We start from the raw sequence: 23,501 nt of genomic DNA on the forward strand, positions 1-23,501 counted from the left end.
TGTTAAATACCTGCATATTACTCAGAAAATTTCCAGGACATTAGTGTAAAATTAGGGGACCTGTAAAATAAAGGGTTACCATATACTTTCTTAAATTAAATTGCACACTTAATAGATTTATTTGTACATTTCAATAATGTACACAACCTGGCAGTGCCTGGCAGACAACACTCAGGGCACAACAATATAAACATAATGGGACGCTCCCTCGTCTTGCGCATGCGTATCCAACCACCCGTTATCATGTCAAACCACAGAAATGAAAGTGTTCCTCTGAAAACTACCTGATGAAGTGGTGAACGAGCAGGTATGGACTCACGCTTTTAAAGTTAGAGGAACATCTCTAAAACGCATGCTTATACTTACAGTAACAGTCTGGTACTTGTTCGTAAATAAACTTTTTCGAGTCAGAGGCGAGAAACATGGCTAGCTAGCAGCTAGCCGCTCGGCTAAACGTTTCCGTCAGTTGGAAGCTCGCTGTCTTGTTTGGAGAAGCACCTGACAACCGCTCACATGATATAAACTACTGGGACCTGTCTGATGACATTACACAACAGTTTTTCTTTAATGTGTCTGTGTTTGTTAGGTGTAGTTTGGATCACCGGGTTATCGCTCAGGTGCTTGTGAAACATCAACAACAACAACAACATGTTTGGTAAAAAGAAGAGAGCACCAGCACCCAGAGGACAGGGCGCTGCTGCAGCCAAGCAGGTAACAACAACACTGATCAACATGCATGTTTGCTACCGACGAGGTGATTATTGTAACGTTTAATCCTGTCCTGACAGTAGATGTGCCGGTGTCAAATTTTCCTGCTATTAGTGCTAAAATATTGTTAAATTACTTCACACCATGGTTGCCTTGGATTTTATTCACTGAGCAGTGGATCTGTAGGTTGCAGCTTTGTTGGACTCTGCATAAGAAATAACAGGGCTGGGCAATATATCAATATTATATCGATATTGTGATATGAGACTAGATATCATCTTAGATTCTTGATATCGTGATATGGCATAAGTGTTGTCTTTTCCAGGTTTAAAGGCTGCATCACAGTAAACTGATGTAATTTCTGATCTGAATAGACTGTTCAGGCTGTTCTATTATTTACCTTTACCCACTTAGTGACTATATTATAATTATTGATGGCTATTTATCAAAAATTTCACTGTGTGAATATTTTGTGAAAGCACCAGTAGTCATCTCTTCAATATTGTGGCAATATTGATATCAAGGTATTTGGTCAAAATATGATATTTGATTTTGTCCATATCACCCAGCCCCACATCAAAGCAAACTGTTTAAACTCTGTAAACAAAAGCAGGTTGTTCAAAGTTTTCATTTGACTGGAGATCACTTTAAATGCAGCTCAGTGTCTTTTAGATTCTACGCATCCATTCATATTTTGCAAATTCACAAATTTTTTCCTGATGAAATTGATCGATTGATTCCTGGAGTGCAATAACTTTGTAGTAAGTGTTAGCTGCGGGGGTAGTTAAATAATGTTTTAAAAGGCAGAGAAATTTGTCATCACACACAGATCATAATAATGGTTTTATTGGGCTCTTTCCTCTGAAAATGACAAATATCACAGTAATGTTGGTAGTATCGATACCGTCATATGTTTCCCTGTGATATATAGTGGAAATGTTACACCTGATAACAGCTGTCCATGAGATGAAGTTGATCTCTTGCCTCCCGGTTTCAGATGGGTCTGTTTGTAGATCTGAACCCTGAGGAGATGATGATGGGTATGGAGGAAAATCTGGATGACCCGGACTTGGAGGCTGAACTTGCTGCTATCACTGGGAATAAAGCTGCTGCTGGGGGAAGAGCCAAGCAGAAGGGGAAGAGTGAGTGCATTGATTATGATTTAAATGACCTTTGTAGACATCTTCAGTGGTGGAAGAAGTGTTCAGATCCTTTACTTAAGTAAAAGTACCAGTTCAGCAATGTAAAAATGCTCCATTACAAGTAAAAGTCCTGCATGAAAAATCCTACTTAAGTAAATGTACATAAGTTTTAGCAGCAAAATGTAGTTAAAGTATTTGTTACTATGTTACTGTTGTAGCTGCTGGAGGTGGAGCTAGTTTCAACTACTTTATATACAGTTAACTAGTTTAGTCCAGTGGTTCCCAACCTAGGGGTCGGGCCCCTCCAAAGGTTCACCAGATTAATCTGAGGGGTCATGAGATGATTAATGGGAGAGAAAAGAAGAAAAAACAAAGTTCTGATACACACATCTGTTTTCAGTTTTTCAAATTTTCTATAATATTTGATTTTTGGTAAAATATTGGATCATTTGAGTATTTATTGAAATGAAACCAGCTGTCAAATAAATGTAATGGAGTAGAAAGTACAATATTTCCCTCTGAAATGTAGTGGAGTAGAAGTATAAAGTAACATAAGTAAATAAGTACAGTACTTGAGTAAATGTACTTTGTTACTTTCCACCACAGAAGGTCTTGGCATTATTTCATATGGTTGGACTAATATTTGCATGTCATTGTGGGCCACTGATCTGTGAAGAGAACTTCATACTTGTGTCGAGTCTACATGGCCAAAAGAATGTGATCAATCAAGCATTACCAGCCTGGATCCAGATGATCCAGACTTTTAAGGCTATGTTCACATTACAGGCCTTAATGCTCAGCTCTGATCTTTTCATGTTGATGGTTCACATTCATATGCAGTTGCATAGCCACAGATCAGATATGAATCAGATATGAATCAGATCTAGGACCACATATGTAGGTGGCCTAGATCTGATTTGGAAAAAAACTGATTTGGTTTGTTCACTTTTCTGTGAAAAAAATCACATCTGAGTCACTTGGAGGCAAAAAAATCAAGTAGAGTTCACTGCAGAGCCAAATGGGTGGACCTAGTCCAGCTCCAATTCTCTGGACGTAGTCCAGCTCCACTTCTCTGGACCTTGTCCAGCACCAATTCTCTGGACCTAGTCCAGCTCCACCTCTCTGGACCTGGTCCAGCTCCACCTCTCTGGACCTTGTCCAGCTCCACCTCTCTGGACCTACTTGCACGCCACCCCTCTTTATTTAGGCCCAAACTTCATGCAGTGTGTTATTCAAACTGCACTCTTGCACACACACAGTTTATAGCTGAAGTAGTGTTTTTAATTTTATAATTCACACACTGATCCACTCATCCAAAATGCAGCATGCATAAAACCAGAATATGACCAATTTATTTTCCTTAAATATGTAACAAATACATCAAATATAAATGCGTTTATGAAACAAATAAATATCACATACATAAGTGAAATGGGCCACTTTGGCAACTCATGAGCTTTCACTTTTTCTTGTTTGGGTGAAACAGCTACAGTAAAGTGGTCGTTGCTTAAACAGAGAATCAAAAAGATGACTTGAATCATTTGTTTGTGTATCTTGCCAGCAAGGTATCATCGTCACCCATCCATGCTGCAAAGCATTGAAATAAATGCAGTATCACATTATCCAGAGTCTGAAGTTCATCTGAAGTTGTGGACTCTTTAAAACATGTAGCAGGACATCATGGCGAGGTTCCTCATGTTAAATTACAAATAAAGACTTGTTATTTTTTGTTAGAAAGCAATTAAGAACTACATCTGGGAATAAGACGACATACATGATGGATGGCTTCCTGAAATGTGGGCTTACAATATAAACCTGAAACAATCTGACAATTTTAAAACTTCAAACAAAACCAAAAGCCTAAATTAATAGTTTCCTGTCTACTTGTTTTTACTCACTACCACCCAACCATATCCTGAAACTGCTCATTTTAATAACTTCCTCTTGCTTCATCCAAAACATTTACTCTCACATCAGGCTATAGCTCAGCCAAGAACATAACAACTTGTAAAACTTGTTATGAACTACGTTTCATGAACCACAATCAGCTGTGTAGGCCTACTCAATTTCTGCACCTCTCTGCCGTGCCCTCTTCCTGCTCATCTTCCACCAAACTTTCCTCCATGACCGCCGGAGCCTCCCACCACTGGAACGCCAGCCATCTTGAACTTGGCCGTCCTCCTACTCTTGGTCAACCTCCTCTTTCTTTAGGACTCATGCAGCCAGCGGCTGTGTTTGCCCGCCACCTTTCCAAGTGTTGCGCACTGAACTAGTGCTACCAAGTTGTATGAGTGAGTTGGGGTTCAGCTGGACCTAGAGCTGGAGCTAGACTAGACCGAGCTTCATCCATTGGCTCTGCAGTGAGCAGCCTTTCAAAAAAGAACAGACTTTGGGCCACTTCAGCATGTAATGTGAACATAGCCTCAATCACTGCCCACATCTGTAAGTTTCTTTTCAGCGTTTATAAGGCTACCACATTACACCCACATTCATCCACTCTTCTTGGAAGGCTTTCCACAACATTTTGGAACCCGACTGCGGATGTTTTTCTTCCATTCAGCAGCAATAACAACATTAGAGAGCTCAGACATGCAGCGTATCCCAAAGATGTTGGATGTGGTTGAGGTCAAGACAGACCAGTCAAGTTCTTTCACACCAAATTGGGAAACCCATTTCTCTTTTGGACCTGGCTTTGTGCACGGAGGGTATTGTTATGTTGAAACAGTTCTTCCTCAAACTGTTATTTCTATCTCACAAAGGACTTACAACACTGTTATGTGCTCCCTTTCTAAAATTTCTTCTGTATAACATTAGAAAAAGTGTGATGTAACAGGCCCAAATGGCTCTTTGTCAGGAAACAACAAAAAAGACAGTGGTGTCACGAGTCCTTTGGGAGATACAGTTACAGTTTTTTGATATCAGCTCCTGGAAACATCCTTTGTATCCACATATTTTTGGCTATATGTTATATTATGATACATGTAAGCTGCTGTAAACCTCCTGTAACAATGTGACCGAGAAATATTTCTGCACATGTATTATCCTGGGAGAATAGTTATGCTAGTTTTTTCGACAGTGGAGTCATTAATGACATTATTAACATTGACATTATCACTATTTTATCATTTGACAGCTCCTCTGCCCATGGAAGACATCGCAAGAATGGCTGACGAGTGTATGAGAGATGTGGATGACGATGACGACGATGACAATTTGGAAGACGATGAAGATCTGTTGGTTGGTGTTTGTGTATATTCTACTTTTGCTGTCATGCCAAGTTTTACTTTTAGATGTTCTGTCAGCCAGTGTAGCTGTACAAACACAATGCAGTCATTCAACGAGTGTATGTTTTGTGTTTGTGGTACCTTTTTGCCACGTGGATTAAAAGTTGTGTTGTCTTCACACACTCATTGTTAAATTTGACATGTGATAAATGGTGGATACTCAGGTGTATATATGTGTTATTAGACAAAAATAAGTGGTAATGTGCTGCAATGGCAGAGTAAGTCTGTCAGTCACTTCTGTTGCTGATATTTTAATGGCAAAGTTAATTTAAGTTGTACATGCATGACCCAAAATGTTTCTACATAGGATGAGAATCGGAGAGATTTCAGTTTTTATATCCTTAACAATTTCCTGTTTGATGAATTTGCTACGTTATCAGCTAATTCAATGATTCAAATACAATAATCTCCAGAGCATTTCCATTGTCAACAGTGTCAGTAATTCTGACCGTGAGAAAGAGGAAACCAAAAGTGGAAAATTTAGAAGATTACTGTCTTTTTTTAACTGACACGTCGCTGCACAAGCATTTTTTGTCATTTTTGGAGCCACAAAGTTATCTTTACTTAAGAGTTTTGTCCGATAAAAAACTAGGAAGATGATTGCAGACTGACCACTTAAACCAGTAAAACTACTAGAGCAAAACCAGCATTTATCCAGTGGAAAGTTAAGCTGGACTGATGCAAGTATAAATGTCATGATAACAATTAGCTACCCACCACACTACCGACCCACCTCATGACCCAAAAGCAGGTGAAAAACAACACGTAACCTGACATGCTAGAGAAATGCATGTATAGATACCACAGTAACCATGGTAACAGTGACAAAAAGCTTTTATTGGGCTGATAATGGTCGGTGATTTACTGACACGTTGGTTTACAGAACTTTCATTTGTTTGTTTTACCAGATAAAACCCGGCACAAAGCAACGCCTAATGGAAACTGTGTCTCACACTCTGTAATCAAGCTTTGTGTATGAACAATCAAAAGCTGACTGTTGATCAGTTTCTGTTTTTTTTTTTTCCCCCATTAGGCAGAACTACAGGAAGTGGTGGGTGAGGGGGAAACTGAAGATGTTGTAACTCCTTCCTCCACATCCTCTGCCACTACTGAATCTTCTCAAGCTGCTACACCAGAGTCCACATCGCCGCAGGTACAACACATACTGCTCTCCGCCAGTCTTGAAATTGACACAAAGCAGCAACATATGTGTTAAATTGCGGACAAACAGACATTTTTGTCTATTTCCTGTAACAGGAAAGGGCAGACGTGTTTGTCCTCCTTCCTCGCTGAGGGTTGACAGCATTAAAGTCCATTTTTTTTCTTACATCATCCGATTTGGGCTTTTTTTTTGAGTGTAACAATACATCCAAACAATAGTTATTTACCTCATGATGTGCCTGGTAGAACAGATGCACTTGGAAATTTCTAACACTTGTCTCTCTTGCTCATAAGTCTGTGCATTCCTGTGATATTTAGTCCACCTGCACTTCAGTCTACTTGCCCAGTATTGTAGATTAACGATGAATGATGAGATCTAGAAAAGCAGATTTTGTAAGCAGTACAGTCCAGCTGTTTTCAAATCATGTTCACAGTACCTCACTGTTGTTTTGGGTGTTGTGAAGCAGCAGGAGGCGAAAGTCTCCTCAGCAGCCCCCGGCAGCCTCCAGCACACCTTAGAGGAGAGAATAGCCATGTACAAGACGGCCTTACAAAACTCCAAGACTGCAGGAGAGACCTCCAAAGCCAGGAGATACGATCGCGGCCTGAAGGTGGGTTTGACTACTGACTGTTGAGAAGATTTATGCAAATTACAGCAGTGTTTTCCCAATAAATGATCGTCTGTTATCGTTACAATATGGTCTATTTGTTTTTAATATTGTGAAACTTTACGATTATTACGATAAAGGAAAAGTCTGGTGTTCTATATTTTTCTTACTGCCACCAAATCACATGAAAGGAACCAAAACCAACTGGTCCTCTCAATAATTTCTGACCTCCCCAGTTGATCTGTGGCACTCAAGCTTTTAAATTAATTTTTTTTTAAAGCAGTTTTTCAGCTGAAAACAACTCAGAGCTAAATACTGCATGTAAATTATGTGAGCAACACTAAACATGCATCATGCTGTTTGCTATCTTTTACATTACGTTCTTAAAACGCATTATATTACACACAAAATATGTTTAATATAAATTATGCCTGCCTCTTAAATTCTTGTGGTAGTCACTAATGTTCTTGTTGTATAGTTGTATTCTTGTGTTTCCCTTTATTACACATGATTTCAGGTTGTTACTGTTGTTCTCCACAGACCCTGCAGACGATGTTAGCTGCTGTCAAAAAAGGGAGACCTGTGAACGAGGCAGAGATCCCTCCGCCTGTTGCCACGGGAGCCCCGAAGGTTGCTCCTCGGCCCGCCGTTCCCCAACGAGCGCCTCCTCCCGTACCCTCGCGTCCCAAACCCACTCCTCCGGATCAGCAGGGTGAGTCGGAGACCGCGACGTCTCCGCCCGCTGTGCCAGAGATCGTCACGCCCAGCAGTGAAGAGGAGCACTCGTCCTCCGCCACCCTGCCAACTTCGAGCAGCCTCCCGTCTCCAGAACAGGATACAGAAGCGCCCGCTGACCTGTCGCCAGCCGGTCAGACAGATGGTCAGTTTTCCTTTAAAACGAGGAAACATAATTTCCATTCAGTTTAGACTGTAACTAACAAATCTGCAGATTATTTTCTAGAGAAATTGATAAATTGTTTGGGCTATAAAATGTCAGAAAATAGGAAAAATGCTCGTCACGGTTGATATCAAATGTCTTGTTTTGTCCGATCAGCACTCAAAAACCTGAAGATGTTTAGTTTACTAATACATAAGACAAAGAAAAGCAGCAAATTCTCACAAGTTAGAAGCTCAAACTAGGAAATGTTTTGGCATTTTTTCTTACTAATTATTTCAGCCTTACATGTAATTGAACAATCCTAAGCAGCACTGCCCCTCTCAGCTAAGCATGAACTCAGACACTCACAGTCATCTTTCCACTCACTGCCTACATATACACTAGTTAAAAACTACAAAGACATTTTAAAGATGGTCAGAAAATGTTCCTGGGGGATACATAACATTCCCAGAGACTAAAACAAAGTATTGATAGGTGGCTAAAAGGTGCAAAGGTTTAATAAATACCTGGAGGGACTTTTTTTGGCTCTAAATTAGACATCATTTGGTTGCATGTTAAATTAATGAGACTAATGCAAAACAATCACCATGTCTGTACAATAAAGCAGCATAAAGCATGGAAACAGGTGGAAACAGCTAACCTGACTGCTTAAAGGTAACAAAATTCAAGTTCCAGCACATCTAAAGCTCACTAATTAGCAGGTTATATCTCATTTGTTTAATTTGTACAAAAAAAGAGGGTGGTTGCCTGGCAACGTCACAGTGCCGACAAATGTTGGTAGCTTCATGTTTCATTTTATTGGTATTTTGCATACATAAGGGGAGTAAATATGTTTTTCAAAATGTTGAAAAATTCCTCTAAAGTTTATTTTAGTACTTTGATTTTAATTATATTTCCTGGACAGTTTATCGTGCATATAATACACTGATATATGAATCAAGTCACAGGCGATGGGAATTCATGGCTTCCTCATATTTATCGGTTATGGCGACATATTTAATTGAGTTTGCATATTTAATTTGAGTTTTAGTTTGCAGATGCAATCAAATCAAATCAAATCAAATCAATTTTATTTTTATGGCTAGTTACCGCAGGGAACTTTTCAAATAGAGCAGGTCTAGACCGTACTCCTTAATTTACAGAGACCCAACATTCCCCCAATGAGCAAGCAACCATTAAATATTTGTCCTCCAGCTTCTAGAAATAGTTCCTGGCTATGTGATGAATACGGCGTTTCACTCTGGTAATTGCCGTGTGCTCCTTTCTGTCCCGTGAATCCGCAGCGAATGAGGCAACCAAGACGATGCTTCTGGAGAGGCAGAAAGAATACAAGATGGCAGCTCTGAGAGCCAAGAAGCAGGGAGATGTGGAGCAAGCGATGCTTCACTTCAAGACCAGCAAGGTGAGTTAGACAAAGACAAAGCCTCTTTTGTATAAATCTGTCACGGCGGTGTTGTGTTTTGTATAAATTTGAATCTCCTATTATATGTTTTCGCTGGTGTGTGTCAGCATTTCACCTTCAGGGTGTTTTATTGTTTAGGCGGTGTCAGAACAGTACTGCATGAGAAGAAATGTGTTTAATGAATGTGTGAATGTGCAAACAACTTCCTTGTAGAATGAGCTGATTTTCTGTTTTAAGATCTCAAACATACAAAATAAACTTATTTTGAGCTAAGTGGAATAATTTTGGTGTTTTTTTAAAGATGTAAATATGTAACCAGAATGATGCAGATGTTATACATCTATTCATACAATATATAAGTGTATTAAATAACTTCTGTGTTTTCCTTCTTGTTAAATAAATCAAATAGTCGTCCAAAACGATTGTAAACTGAGTAAAACAGTCGTCACTCCAATGATATTTTCTTGATTTTATCCATAACTTTTTATATATTTATCACTTCAAGTTAAATTAAGATAATGAAACCTTGTTTCTGCTGGAATTGAAAGCATCATTCAAACAATTTAGCTCAGCAGAGCCGGTTTGTGTTGCAGGAATGTAGCAGCCGACTGAGCAGCAGCTGCTGCTGCTGTTGTGATAATAGACACAGTGTGTTTGTTAAGCTGATGTTTTACAGGATTGTTTCTAAAGGAATATTCTTGACTTTTTTTGTTGTTTCTGTTCAAGACAGTTAATTGTGTCTTTACATTCTTTAACTTACCAACATTTATCAATTTATTTGATACATGTCAATAATAATAAGAGTAATAAATTTAATCCAGACGAGGTGTTTTCATTCAGCAGAAACATCTGATTCAAAGTGAAAATGCCAACACGCACTTCCACATTATTATCTGTGCTGCCTCAGTCTGTGGCTTCACATTCCAACTGCAGGATTTCTCTCTCAAGTATGTGAAACATGTCAACAATCTGGAAGTTGACAAAGACCATCATTATGTTTGACAGTGTTGGGCTTTTTGTGTGTTTTTTTGGTGCAGAGGTTCGATGCAGTGATTGAGGCTTTGGAAAAAGGACAAGCAGTCGATCTGAGTGACCTTCCTCCATCTCCTGGACAGGGTAAGGAACATAATATGACTTATTCTAGCAATTTAAAAAATGTTGTATGAAGCCTGTCATCTCAAATCACTGGTTTAAGATGATAAACACACAGAAAAAGCGACTATAACTTGTAATTGTACAGGAAACAACAATAACTTGATGAAATATTTTGTTCTTAACAAATTAACAAATTATTGATTTCCTGGATTTGGAGGATGAGGAAATGTATAATCAGTGGCTTCATCAATAAATACATTCAGCAAATCGCATAATACAAGTAACAAGCAATGAGATACAGTATCTGCTTCTGTATGTTTTAAGTTTATCTTGTGTATTTATATCATTGGTGCAGGAGGAAACTCTGCTGCGATGAAGGAACCTTCGTCTGAGCAGAACACGCAGGTCACCCAACCGGTCGCAGCAGCTCCTTCAGGTAATAATAATTCCAACAATATTTATTAACCGTATGTATTCACTTGTGTTGTTGCTGCAAGTCAAGTTTATTTTTGACAGCTCATGCAGTTTTGTTTTCACTTTCACCCTCACTGCACTCAACAGTATTTCTATCAATCAGCTAATGTGAGCTTGAGGTCAAACTGAAGATGTCAGGCAATCTCTAAAAGATGATGACGCACCGCAGCGTGTTGTGCATTAGTCTGCCTTCAGAGACTGAATCTCACAACGGCAGCCAAAACAGTCAAATATGCGTACATAGTCGAACTTCTGCTACTTATGATGGAATTAAAGGTTACTGAAGCTATAAAAGCACCATGAAAGTGAGAAAACCAGATGAAAAAACGGAGGACAATAGTTTTCCTATTAAAGCACAAATACACAGTTATTATGAGGACCAATCATATAGAGAAATATCGAGTACAGGAATGTTAGTCTGACTTTTAGTCTTGTTCATTTCATCTTTAAACAGATATTTTTCTATTTAAACCATAATTTCAGCTACCAGTGATATTGTAAACATCGTTGTCTCACCCCAATCAGCCCCTGCAGCTCCCAAGGACGCACTGGAGGCGCTGGAGCAGAGACGAGCCAAATACGTGGAGGCGTCCGCTCAGGCTAAAGCCAGCGGAGACGACCGCAAGGCCCGAATGCACGACCGCATCGCCAAGGTAAGAGAAGACACTCTCCTCCCGATGTCCTGCAGAGAACTTAAAACAGAACATAAAGATGTTGTCAGGTGTGGACTTTCTGTTTGTTTATCTCTCAGCTATCACAGAGGTCATAAATAGCATAAATGAAGCTAAATGAGAGTTTGTTTTTGTGACATAGAGGTAGTACGTTCAGTCGACAGGGGAAGAAGTAAGTAATCAGTATATCAGTTAAAGGATTGATCTTTTTACTGCTTGAGTCTGTTATTTCTACATTGTTTGAACAGTATAAATAATTAATTTTGTAGTTAAAATGATAAACCTAAACTGTATTAGAACAGAAATAAGCTGTAAAGATGTTAAATATTAAGAAAAGAAGATAAAAAGCAATCAGTGTAAATGACAAAACCACTATACTTTTAGCTCGATACAGTAACACTTTCACCTCTCAGCCTTCTCCAAAAACGCTGCATCCTGACACGAGGACAGTGATTGAAATTACAGAAGCTGTAGCTCTGCTGTTTCAAAACATTTGACCTCTCCCCTCCCTCCTGCAGCAATACCAGAGTGCCATCCGAGCTCACAAAGCAGGAAAAGCAGTCAACTTTGACGAGCTCCCCGTTCCCCCCGGTGAGATCCTTCTGTGATTCATGTTTCAACTGTGTCATTTCCAACTTACATCCAACTCCGTAAAACTGGATCAGCATTGTGTTTCCGGTTCTGTAGACCCGGGGTGTTACTGAGTACTGTGTTACTATAAAAGCTGTCAGTGAGTCTTTGTACAAGCGCCACAAGACTTCTTTTTGTACTTGACCAAAAAAATATATCCAGAAGTTGAAGAAGTGTGATGCCGGTTATAATGAGCATTTCTTTTTTATTGTACAGGCTTTCCTCCGATCCCAGGCCAGAAGGCGACGACAGGAGCCGAGCAGGGATTTGTCGCTGCACTCGAGGCCGCCAATAAACTCGCCTCTACTGACGCTACCGAAATCGCAGATGAAGAAGAAGATGAGGAGGAGAAGGAGGAAGAGGTTAGCGTTTACATCATCACTTTTTGATTAGAATCCTGTGCATAAATCTTTTATGATTAATAAAGATTCGCCTGTGTTAGATTGTTAAAAGTGCTCAACGTCTGTTGTAGTCAAAGCCTGCTGCTCCACAAGAAGAGAAGAAGCCAACATTAGACGTCCACGCCGCAGGTCAAGGACAGAAAAGGACTCCGTCACCTTCACCTGACAGGACAGCCACCAGAGGACTCTCGCCGACAGGTCAGTCCCACTGAACATGTTCGGGACATTTAGCAGGACCGTTCTGATCACGAAATTAGACCCAGCACCACAGACTGCTGCTGGTGTGTTCAGGTGGCGTCGTGTATATGAGAGATGAGTTCACCGATGTGTTATGTATGACTTTGTAAGTGGACATTTTATGTTCACGAGTTGTACTTTAGCCCCTTCCAACATAATCCTCCAGGGCTCCATATGCTGACGTTTTATACTCCATCTTACACAAGAGTTTAAGAATCAAAAACAACAACATTAGATATTAGATCAACAGAAAAAAAACATAAATCCAGGAGAAAACCAATACATACAAGTATGGATCTACTTTTTTAGTTTTTATTATTTCCTTGTTCTTAGCATCCAACTAAAATGCAGGAAACACAAATCATTAACTGTTTTTGAAACCAGAACAAGATGACGTCGCTTTTTATTGTCTGTGACCAAACAAGAAGAAAACAACAACAAGTGTTCCCTCAAATTTGAATAACATCCCATCATGATGAAAAGTTCCATTTGAAAAACATCAAACATCCTGTTGAGAATAAAACAGTAAACACATGTTCTTGATGTTTCTGCGGTTCAGTTTGTATCATTTCCAGTGCAGCGAGAAACATTTTTAAAGTCATATATTTATTGTTTATTGCCTTAAAAAAGTAAAGCCGTGTAAACAGAAGTACACATGGTGGCATTTTGCTTCTTAGACACAAAATGATTCATTCTTCAGTGATCCTAAAGAGGGGAAACATTTCTAAATTGAAAATAGATTATAAAATATTATCTCATTAATTAACTGCACACAATTACAGCACTGTCTGAAGAGCATCGTTCACATCAAAGGAGCCTTCGTTCTTCCTCCTCTTGATCATCTATCAAGTCAACAAACGTTTTAGTCAAGCAGTAAAATTTCTTGTCCTCACGGTACCAGTATGAGCAGACTGGTGCTGATACTGGATCACATGCATTCTACCAGTAAACCTGCTTCTTTTATTTGAATTTAACTCATTTAATTAATAAAATAAATAGTGTAGTTTAAACTCTGCTCACTTGTTTTTTGTTCATCTGTTGAACAACATCATGTGTCAGCAGATACTGATGTTTCCCTTCATGACAGCTGTGATATCACAGTGAGTGATCGATCTATAATACGTCTCCACCTTCTTCTTCGTCCTCCAGCGGTTCAGCAGCTGGAGTTCTTGGAGGGCCGGAAGAAGCAGTACATGAAGGCGGCTCTGCAGGCGAAGCAGAAGAACGACATGGAGCAGGCCAAGAATTTCCTCCGCACCGCCAAGGGCTTCGACCCCATGATCGAGGCAGCGCGCAGCGGCAAAACCGTGGACATCAGCACGGTCAGAACTCAGCAGACTGCAGATTCACTCCTGATTACCGACAGAGATGAGACTCGTGTCACTCACAGCCGATCCTCTCTGTGTGATGTACCTGTAGGTGCCGTCGCCCCCTGGTGACGAAGACGAGGACTTCATCCTGGTGCACCACAGCGACGTTCAGATCTCGGAGAAAGCAGAGCAGGTTTACACGCAGCTGGCCAAGATTCTCAAAGAGCAGTATGAGGTGAGACTGCAGCGAGAGATGGAAACATTGTTCTGATTCACAGTAGTTATTGATCCAGATTGAGCTCAAGGTTTTTGGAGCGTCCTGTTTATGCGTTGTGCATATAAACATCATATTCTTGTGTCAGAAAGCCCTCATCCTGGATATGTTAACTGTTAGCTGCGATAGAAACCAGGATATTGTGGCAAACGCCTCATCCAGGTTTCTGATATTTCTCTGTTGGAACAGAAATTAGTGGCTGAGATGTTGAGAAATCAAGACACAACTGCAGGCAGATCCTCAGACACCCAAATACTGTTGTGATCACATAAAGAGATGAATATCCAGGTTTCTTATGTTCCATCAAATCCCGAATAACAATAAAACTACGATACTAATGTGCATGTAAACATATTCTTCATTATTCTGAGGAAAAAGTAAGTTTTGCCCCTTAATTTAAAATAAATTACACAAATGTTTTGGCTTTTTCTAAACTACAGATCATATTAGAAATTTAATAAACGTTCATATTTTATTGATTTTAGTGTGTGAAGTGTACAAGAGCATCATGTTCAATGAGGGCCGACTGTTATCAGGATAAATATGATGTTTATCATCTTCATGGGTAAATTCCGTAATTTTAACAAACTATCAGTAAAAGGAAACACAGAATAGAAACAAGATTTTTGTAAATGAGCTTTATATAAATATACAAACATCAGCAGTATATGAATAATATATTATTACAGCTATATTAGAGAACTCTCCTGTATAGATGTCAAGTCTCATTACAATTTTGATGCCAGTTTCAAATAAATAAATGTGATGTTTTTGTCTTTCGAACCTTTTTAAACATTTTATTATACATCAGAAGTAAACTCTCACACCGTCGACTCTGCTCTGCCGCAGCAGCACGATGTTCATTTTCCTCAGTAAGAATTCCCATCGCCCTGAAGAAACTTAAAGCTCCACAAAATCTCCCCAGAATTCAACATTTCCAGCTCTCTGATATGTTTAGAAGTTTCCGAATAAATTCTGATGCCAAAAAAAGATTTTTGATTTCTATTCCCAGTCTGGTTGGCCTGCACTGTTACTGTCTCACTGTTTGCCAGCGAGACAAACATTTTCCTCGAGATGTCTGAGATTGTTTTTCTGGTTTTTCCTCCTTTTTTTTTGTAGAAATGTATGACTCACTCCAAGCAATTCACACACCTGGGGAACGTCACAGAAACAACAAAGTAAGATTCAGAGACATTTTTTATGAGTTGAGGTTTATAAACAGACTCTCATTATTATTATAAGACTGGAAGCTGCAAATAACTGTTATTTTCATTAGCAAAAAATCTGTTTATCTATTGGATTAAATAGATTATCAATGTCTTAAATGACAGCGTCCAGAGACCCAACAGTCAAACAACCCAAAGGTTCGGTTAATGAGATGAAGCTTTAATGTCTTCCAGGTTTGAGAAGATGGCTGAGACTTGTAAGAAGAGTCTGGAGGTCCTGAAACTGTCTCAGGCGAAGGGTCTGCCTCCTCCCAAACATCACTTTGAGGAGAGATCGTTTCGCACGGTCAGGTGAGCACAATCAGCACGCACAAATCTGACATTTAGATTAAACTGCAGAAACTCGCAGTTCACTAAAACCTCAGTTTTCTTTAGTCCTGACAAGTAGGGAGTCAGAGGTTACTTGTGGGTAGAATTACATGTTTTGTTATGTATTTATAAATGTTAAAAATATACATTTGATGTACTTTATGTGTGACAGTCTCACTATAGACTTGTGGTTTTCATCTGACATTCTGGTTCTCCTCGAGTTTTTATATGAATATAAAGAAAGTAAATGTGAAACGTCACCGTACTAAATCTCTGTAAACAGAGCAGACTGGTCGTCACATCTGATTCTTATTTTTTGTTCAGTCGTTCTCTTTGCTGAAGTGTTTTTGACTTGTGCCAATAAATCACTCGTGTCTTTTTCTCCGTCTCTCCTCACTTTTTTTTTTGTTCTCTTGCAGGATTTTCCCGGAGCTGAGCAGCACAGAGATGGTTGTTGTTATCGTGAAAGGAATGAATCTTCCTGCTCCTAGTGGTAAAAACAAAAGTCTTAAAACATTTGAAATTATATCTATAAATTGTGTTTTATGCTTTCAGTTGCTTTGTAGAAGCTTAAAATAATTGTTTATTGATCTCCATGTCAGCTGTGGTGAAAAATTAAGCCTTAGATCTCAAATTGAATCCTTTAAGTCTACAGCTGCTTTGAATGTTTGAATTCAGTTATATTAAGTTGCTTTAAAGTCTTTAGTTGCTGCAACCTTTAGCTTTATATGATTATAGCTTTGTTGATTCTTAACAGTTTATTGTAAATCACCAACCTCAAATAAAAAATTCTGAAAAATTCTGTCTCTTCTTTCTGCAGGAATCCAAACAAACGATCTGGATGCCTACGTCAAGTTTGACTTCCCTTACCCGAGCACGGTAAGAGCTCCGACTACACTTTTATTTCACAGCCGCAGCAGGACAGCGAGACGTTTCACACCGACGAATAGTTTTCCTCAAAGTTTCGGTGTCTGTTTATTCACCAACAGGAGCAGCCGCAGAAACACAAAACAGCTGTCATCAAGAACACTAACTCCCCAGGTGAGAACACGAAGATTTCTGTAGATGTGTGTGTGTGTTTGATATGTGTGTATCAGCAGCCTGGATGTTTTCAGAGCAACTTTTAACAGATCTGCATGACATTTTTTTTCCAGTATACTGTTCTGTCTCTCCTTTGTAGGTAAAATTAGGTTTCCTGGAAGTCATTGTTTATTTGTCTGAAATTCTTGGTTTGCTGAACGATCGTCGCTGCTCGTCTTCATCTGTGATCTCTCTTGTAACCAGAATACAACCAGAGCTTCACCCTGTCAATCAACCGTAACCACCGCGGCTTCAGGAGGGTCGTGACGTCTAAAGGACTCAAGCTGGAGCTGCTGCACAAAGGGTGAGTCACAGCCAGACGTCGTCACTCTCACACTGCAGGGCGACGACATCGTCACTCAGGTTTGGGAGGAAAATGTGACGCATCGGATGCATCAGCAAAGTTTTCAGAACAGACTCTGCTCAGCGCGTCATTATCATGTGTCAACAATGTCATTTTGACCAAAAAAACCCCAAAACATCAAGACTATGTGTGAGCAATATGGACAAAGTTAAATCACTGCTAAAAGACGAAGAGAAAAAATAATTTCTTGTGTTTTGGAGAAACTGGTCATATTAATGAGTTATCTCCCAGTCCTGTCAATGTTCACTCTGTTAATAAATATGAATTATTAATAAAGTTTAAAGTTGCAGAAAAAACACTATATATACAGTAATTTGTTGCTGTATCATAATAACCAAAATCCCTTATGATAAGAGGTTATTATTGTCACAATGCAACATCACATCCACATATCACTCAGCTCTACAAGTCTAAAAACTTCAGTAATATGAAATATATTCTATTCTATTTCAAGGTCTAAAACATGAAAAGTCGCCTGTTCTGGTGCTTTAAGTTAAGTTTGTGCTCTGCTAGATGTCTGTTGACTGAGATAACTTACAGTGTTTAAACATAAGAGAGAAAAGGAAAATGTCAGAGCAGCTGAAAGGCGGCTGTGTGTCATTCAGTGTTGTCGTGTTGAGGTTGTGACAGTGATGTCGCTTCTGTGTGTCATCTCACAGCGGTTTCCTGCGGAGCGACAAGCCGATCGGGACGGCCCTCGTGAAAATGGAGAAACTGGAGTCACAGAGTGAGATCAGGGAGATCGTAGAGGTGAGCCACACGACAAAACAAACCTCATAATGACAGTTTTTCTCCCGTTGTAGTATTTGTTAATGAAAACATGAGCAGCATCATGGTTTGATGTTAAGCTAACAGAAGGCGTGTGGTTTCAGATGCAGCAACTTTTATCTGCTGCACAATCCACCGCCACGAAAACTGGCATCTAAGTGACGACTACGCACCTGTGAATATCTAAGATTAGAGCTGCAACAAGTAGTTGATTAACAAAAACTCAATCGGCAACTATTTTGATAATCAAATAATCATTTTAGTAATTTTTTTATGCAAAAAAAGCCAAACATTAACTAGTTTCAGCTTCTTATATGTGATCATTTAATGCTTTTCTTTGTCAAATATGATAGTAAACTGAAGATCTTCTGAGTTTTAGACTGTTGATCAAATAAAACAAGACGTATGAAGACGTCACTTTGGACATTTCTGACATTTTAAAGACAAAATGACTAATCGATTAGTGGAGAAAATAATCACCAGATGAAGCAGGTTAGTTTCAGCTCTTTCTAAGATCCTCGTGTCTCTTGTGTCAGGTGATGGACGGTCGCAAGCCTTCAGGAGGTCGTGTCGAAGTGAGGATCCGACTGCGGGAACCTCTGAGCGGTCAGGACATGCAGACAAGCACCGAGCGTTGGCTGGTGATCGATCAGTCACAGGTAACTATAAATATACATCACAGTGTTCATATTCTGGCAGCTTTATTATCTTGAAACGCGGCAGTGAGATTGAGCGAGACTCCTTACGTTGGTTGTTTTTGTCTCCAAGGTTCTTGTTTAGATGTTTCTGTGAGATTAAACATCATCAAACAAGATACAGGTAATAATTTCCCCCTTTTTTTGTCTGAAATGAATGAAAATGAAGTAAAAATCACGTTTGCTGTTTATTTAATAGCATTTTAGCGTTAGACTCAATTAAATATAGGTGTTTGAGGATATGTTTGGCTGTATCTGACACTACATCTCCTTCAGCAGATTAAAGGCACTCAATCAAAAAACACTCAGAGGAGGAGGAGGAGGATGGAGAGAGGAAGGAGTCGAGGATCCAATGAGGACGGTCTGTTGCTCAAGATTAGACTCAGACTTACGCGGGTTTTTTGACTTCTTTAAAACGTTTGCACATTGCAAGACACACGAGCTCCCTTTCACACGGCAGTCCACCAGGAGGAAACACGGAGCTGGCTCTCGGTAGACCGGCGGCTTCTTATCCGCTGACCTCGTGTCTGTTTTCAGTAGGAGAAGCTGCTGTGGGAGCGTCGACGCAGGAAGACTTGCGACTGATCGAAGGCTCCTTGTGAGATTTATCGCAGGGCAAAAAAATAAAACAGGCAAAGTTTATTGATCAAGCAGTTTCCTCATGTGTCACTCCGGCTCCTGGAGGACGGCAGTGTGTCCTCCGCTAACGTCGAAGGGTCTCAAAGTGTCGAGCTAACCTGATCCTGCTGCCCGACGTGACTTTAGTTCATATAATATCAAAGAATGTGCACATATTCCTCATTATACAGCTCTGGTATCTAGAACTGCACCTATGCACTAATACCAAAGTAATCACTGTTGCTGTAAAAATCCTGCATATTTGAATCGCCTTTAGCTGCCAAACAACCTGTTACGACGACACGAGAGAGTTTAATATATGTGACGGTACACCGACTGTTTTTATTATTTTTCGTCTGGTTTTCAGAGTGAGAGGGCAGGCAGCACCTTCACTGATGTTTTACAGGAGCAAGCCAAGAAATTATGATAGAAGGTACGATTATATGATACTTAATATAATTATTTTAAAGACCGCACTCCCTTTTTTTTTGACACATTTCACCTTAATATGTCCTCTAACTGTGGACACTAAACTTACACATTTAAAACCAACTTGTTCATGGATTTAGGTGTTAGAATTACATATTTGTTGTTGTTGTTTACACTTAATAGCACAAATCTGTGCACGTCAGAATTAGAGCTGCAACGATTAGTCGATTAAACAATCGTCAGAAGATTTATCTGCAACTATTTTGATAATCGATTAATCATTTTAGTCTTTTTTCTTTAAGCGAAAATGCCAAAAAAATTTGCTATTTCCAATTTCTCAAATGTGATGAATCTATGATTTTCTTTTGGGTTTTGGACATAATTAGACACATAAAGACGTAACCTGTGACTCTGGGAAATTATTACAGGCATTTTCACTATTTTTGTTTTTACACTTTATTGACAAAACGATTAATCGATTTAATATTCAGCAGATTAATTGATAGTAAAATAATTGTTAGTTGCAGCCTTAGTTAGAGTCACAACTGAGCTGAGTTCACCTGATATTTAACTGTTATTACTTGAGGTAAACAAAAAGGTTTTGCTCTAAAAAAGTTAAATATTCATTTTATCTTACAGCAAACATCCATTATTACACAGATTATTAAGTTGTTAAAATAGTCTAATAGCATCTTATACATATTTAAGCATAGATAGTATTTTAAGTTTAAGGAATAGCTCGACTCTTATTAGTTTTCTTGTCAAGAATGAATAAGATCGACACCAGTCTCATATCTGTGTGTTAAGTATGAAGCTGTAGCCAGGAGGCAGTTAGCTTAGCTTAGCTTAGCTTAGCATAAAGACCGGAAGCAGGAGGAAACAGTTAGCCTCATTCTGGCCACAGTTAAAAAATCTGCCTACCAGCACCTCTAAAGCTCGCTTATCAACTCCTTGTATCTTGTCTGTTTAATCTGTATACAAAGTAAGAATGTAAAAATGATAATTTGTGGGTTTGGAGGGGGTTACATGCTGTAAATATTTCTTGCTGACTAGCGGCCAGAAGCTGTGACTTCCTGGATTCTCCGCTGGTTTCCTGGCAACCTCACAGTGACAGTTCATGAGCTTTAGACGTGTTGGTTGGTGTTTCATTTTAAACGTTACACAGAAACAGGCTAGCTCTTTCCTCTTGCTTCCAGTTGTTGTGCTAAGCTAAGCTAATCGCCGCCCGGCTCCAAACATAACACACAAACAGGAGATGTCGATCTTCTCGTCTGACTCTCGACAAGAAAGCGAAGCATATTTCCCAAAATGTCAAAATATTCCTTTAAATGTGCTGAATTCCTCTTTCAAAACTATGCATACTCTCATGACATGGATACTGAATCTAGAAAGGAATCCCTGTGTTTTAAAGGGCCAGTTCACCCAAATTACAAATTATTCTTACTTTCCTCTTGCATTATGTAGCCACACAGATAGTTTTAGTTTTTATTGTTTTGAAATGTCTTTCAAGATTCAATTGGACTGAAAAGAATTCCACAAAAAGTCCAAAGGCCGTCAATTTTCTACATTTTTCTTATTGTCAACAAATCTCATGTGCAGCGCCAAAACGACAATGAATGAATCTACTTAACAAGTATTGTGTTTGTATCCAAAGCCTGATATATCTTATTCTTCTGTGCTGTACACCTCCGTTTTGGTCCAAAAACTATTAAAAACACATCAATGAGCCACATCTCTGCACTGGGTGACATTATGAAGAGTTTTGGTCACATTAGTTTGTTTAGAAAAGTCTCCAAAGATTAATAACGGTGATCATGTTTTCGGTCCCTGGAGAGTAGTTCTGTGTAATGCAGACGCCACTGAGCTTGTGCAATCTCTTGACTTTGTATTACATTTTACATTATAAATAACTTTAGTACACAATCAAAAAGGTTGTGATATGTTGAACAAGCTAGCAGATCACTGTAAACAGAACAGTGTTCCTGCACATGCTCAGTGGCGTCTGCCTGCCTTACACAGAACTACTCTCCGGAGACTGAAAACATGATCACTGTTATTAATCTTTGGAGCCGTTTCTAAACAAACTAACGTGACTAAACTCTTGGTGATGAAGTAACATGTCACCCAGTGCCGCGATGTGACTCACTGACATGTTTTTAATAGTTTTTTGGACAAAAACGGAGGTCTACGGCACAGAGGAGTAAGATATATCAGGCTTTAGATACACACACAGTACTTGTAAGTAGATCAGTTCATTGTTGGTTTGGCTCTGCACACGAGATTAACTGACAATAAGAAAAATATAGAATATCACCAGCCTTATCCTTTTAAATGAGAAAATTATGGTTAGAGATTTTTTTTTTTTTTGTAATTTGAGTGAACTGACCCTTTAAGAGTCAAGAAGCCATAGAAAACATACTGAGCCAACTACATAAATCCCATTTCCAACAGTTTTACCTCAACACCGTCTGCAACATGCTTTAGTTCAATGTTTCTGTGGTCACAACATTTCCATGTTTCTCCTTTTTTTTTGTTGGCAGTTTTTATTCTGTGCAGCATTTCTTCAAACGTCATGAATCACGTAACCGACAAGTTTATTATAAACATCGGACTAAATAAGAATTAAAAGTTACACATCATCTCATGTTCTGTAATTGATCGTCTACTTGTTTACAAAGATCGATGATGTCACTTTGTTTATATTTCCAAAAAAAAAAGCTAAAATAATAATATAACAATCAAGGACTTATTTTGTTTTTTTGAATTGTGGACTGAATTTGCCTTTCCTGCTTAAAAATGTACCATTAAAAGATATCTTGTTTTAATTTGTTCACTGTCAAGTATTTTCTAATATTTATGTTGCTGTTTTTTTTTTATTAAAATCAAATTTAGAAATGAAACTTTTAAACTTTTAACCCTGAACAGAAAGCAAAAAAACAACCTAAGTGCTCATTTCAATTTTCTATAAGTTTTTATTTTACATATACTACAGTTTGTTTTGATAAAGACCACTTTTATTGACATTTATAGTGTAAAGAAAGAAGAAAAAAAAAAGATGTACAGGGGTTTTTTGGCTTTTTTTTTTTTAAACATTTTTTGACTCATGTTTATTAAAAAAAAGAGATTTGAACAAAAACCAGTCGATGACAGAACTGAACGAGTGGATAAATTTTTTTCTTAAGTTTCATCCACAAACTAGAGGATATAACTGTTAAAATGCAAAGTTGATTCACTCTCGTCACCGTTTCAAGCTTGTTTCTGTTTGCATGCAGTGTTAATAGTCTGAATAGTAACATCTTACAACTGAATACAAAAAAAAAAGAAGCTACTTTTCAGTCACACTAATTGCACCTTTTTTTTGGGATTTAGGACATATTGCACACGTCTGATAATGCCAAAATATAAAGTAACAGAAAAACAAGAAGTCAGAAAAATAAATCCTCATGTCTCCTCTTCATTATGCTAATTTATAAAAACAGAACTAGCCAGCAGCAGCAGCGGCGGCGGCGGCAGCTGATGAACGTCACACAGTGATTGAGCAACACCAACTCTGGTATGATCACAGTAATTAACCCAGAACTGATGACCTTTGACCTCTCATTCAGGCTTTACTGAACATTTTTAAATCAGCTCCACTAACATTATTCTGCTACAGTAGGTCCTAAAATATCTTAAATTGTGTAATAAACGAATACAGAATAGCTACAGGTCTAATTC

At 38.7% G+C, this 23,501-nt stretch overlaps 1 protein-coding gene across 2 annotated transcripts; it reads left to right on the plus strand.

Annotated features, from left to right (window-relative positions):
• Window positions 1–216: 216 nt before the first annotated feature.
• Window positions 217–23,108, plus strand: cc2d1b (coiled-coil and C2 domain containing 1B). Of its 2 annotated transcripts, none has more exons than XM_067606451.1 (26): window positions 217–307; window positions 587–711; window positions 1,706–1,850; window positions 4,984–5,087; window positions 6,168–6,287; window positions 6,760–6,906; window positions 7,444–7,783; window positions 9,085–9,203; window positions 10,241–10,319; window positions 10,654–10,734; window positions 11,298–11,425; window positions 11,962–12,034; window positions 12,290–12,435; window positions 12,546–12,672; window positions 13,861–14,033; window positions 14,131–14,256; window positions 15,415–15,473; window positions 15,696–15,812; window positions 16,250–16,323; window positions 16,651–16,709; window positions 16,820–16,871; window positions 17,115–17,214; window positions 17,934–18,024; window positions 18,579–18,701; window positions 18,811–18,861; window positions 19,017–23,108. In XM_067606451.1, exons 2-25 carry the CDS (start codon window positions 649–651, stop codon window positions 18,820–18,822), a joined length of 2,658 nt encoding a protein of 885 aa, XP_067462552.1. In that variant the 5' UTR covers window positions 217–307; window positions 587–648; the 3' UTR covers window positions 18,823–18,861; window positions 19,017–23,108. The 2 variants fall into 2 exon arrangements, with proteins under 2 accessions (XP_067462552.1, XP_067462553.1); XM_067606452.1 differs by having other exon boundaries at window positions 6,763–6,906.
• Window positions 23,109–23,501: the final 393 nt, after the last annotated feature.

The sequence above is a fragment of the Thunnus thynnus genome, chromosome 12 (genome assembly GCF_963924715.1).
Source record: "Thunnus thynnus chromosome 12, fThuThy2.1, whole genome shotgun sequence".
Lineage (NCBI taxonomy): Eukaryota > Metazoa > Chordata > Actinopteri > Scombriformes > Scombridae > Thunnus > Thunnus thynnus.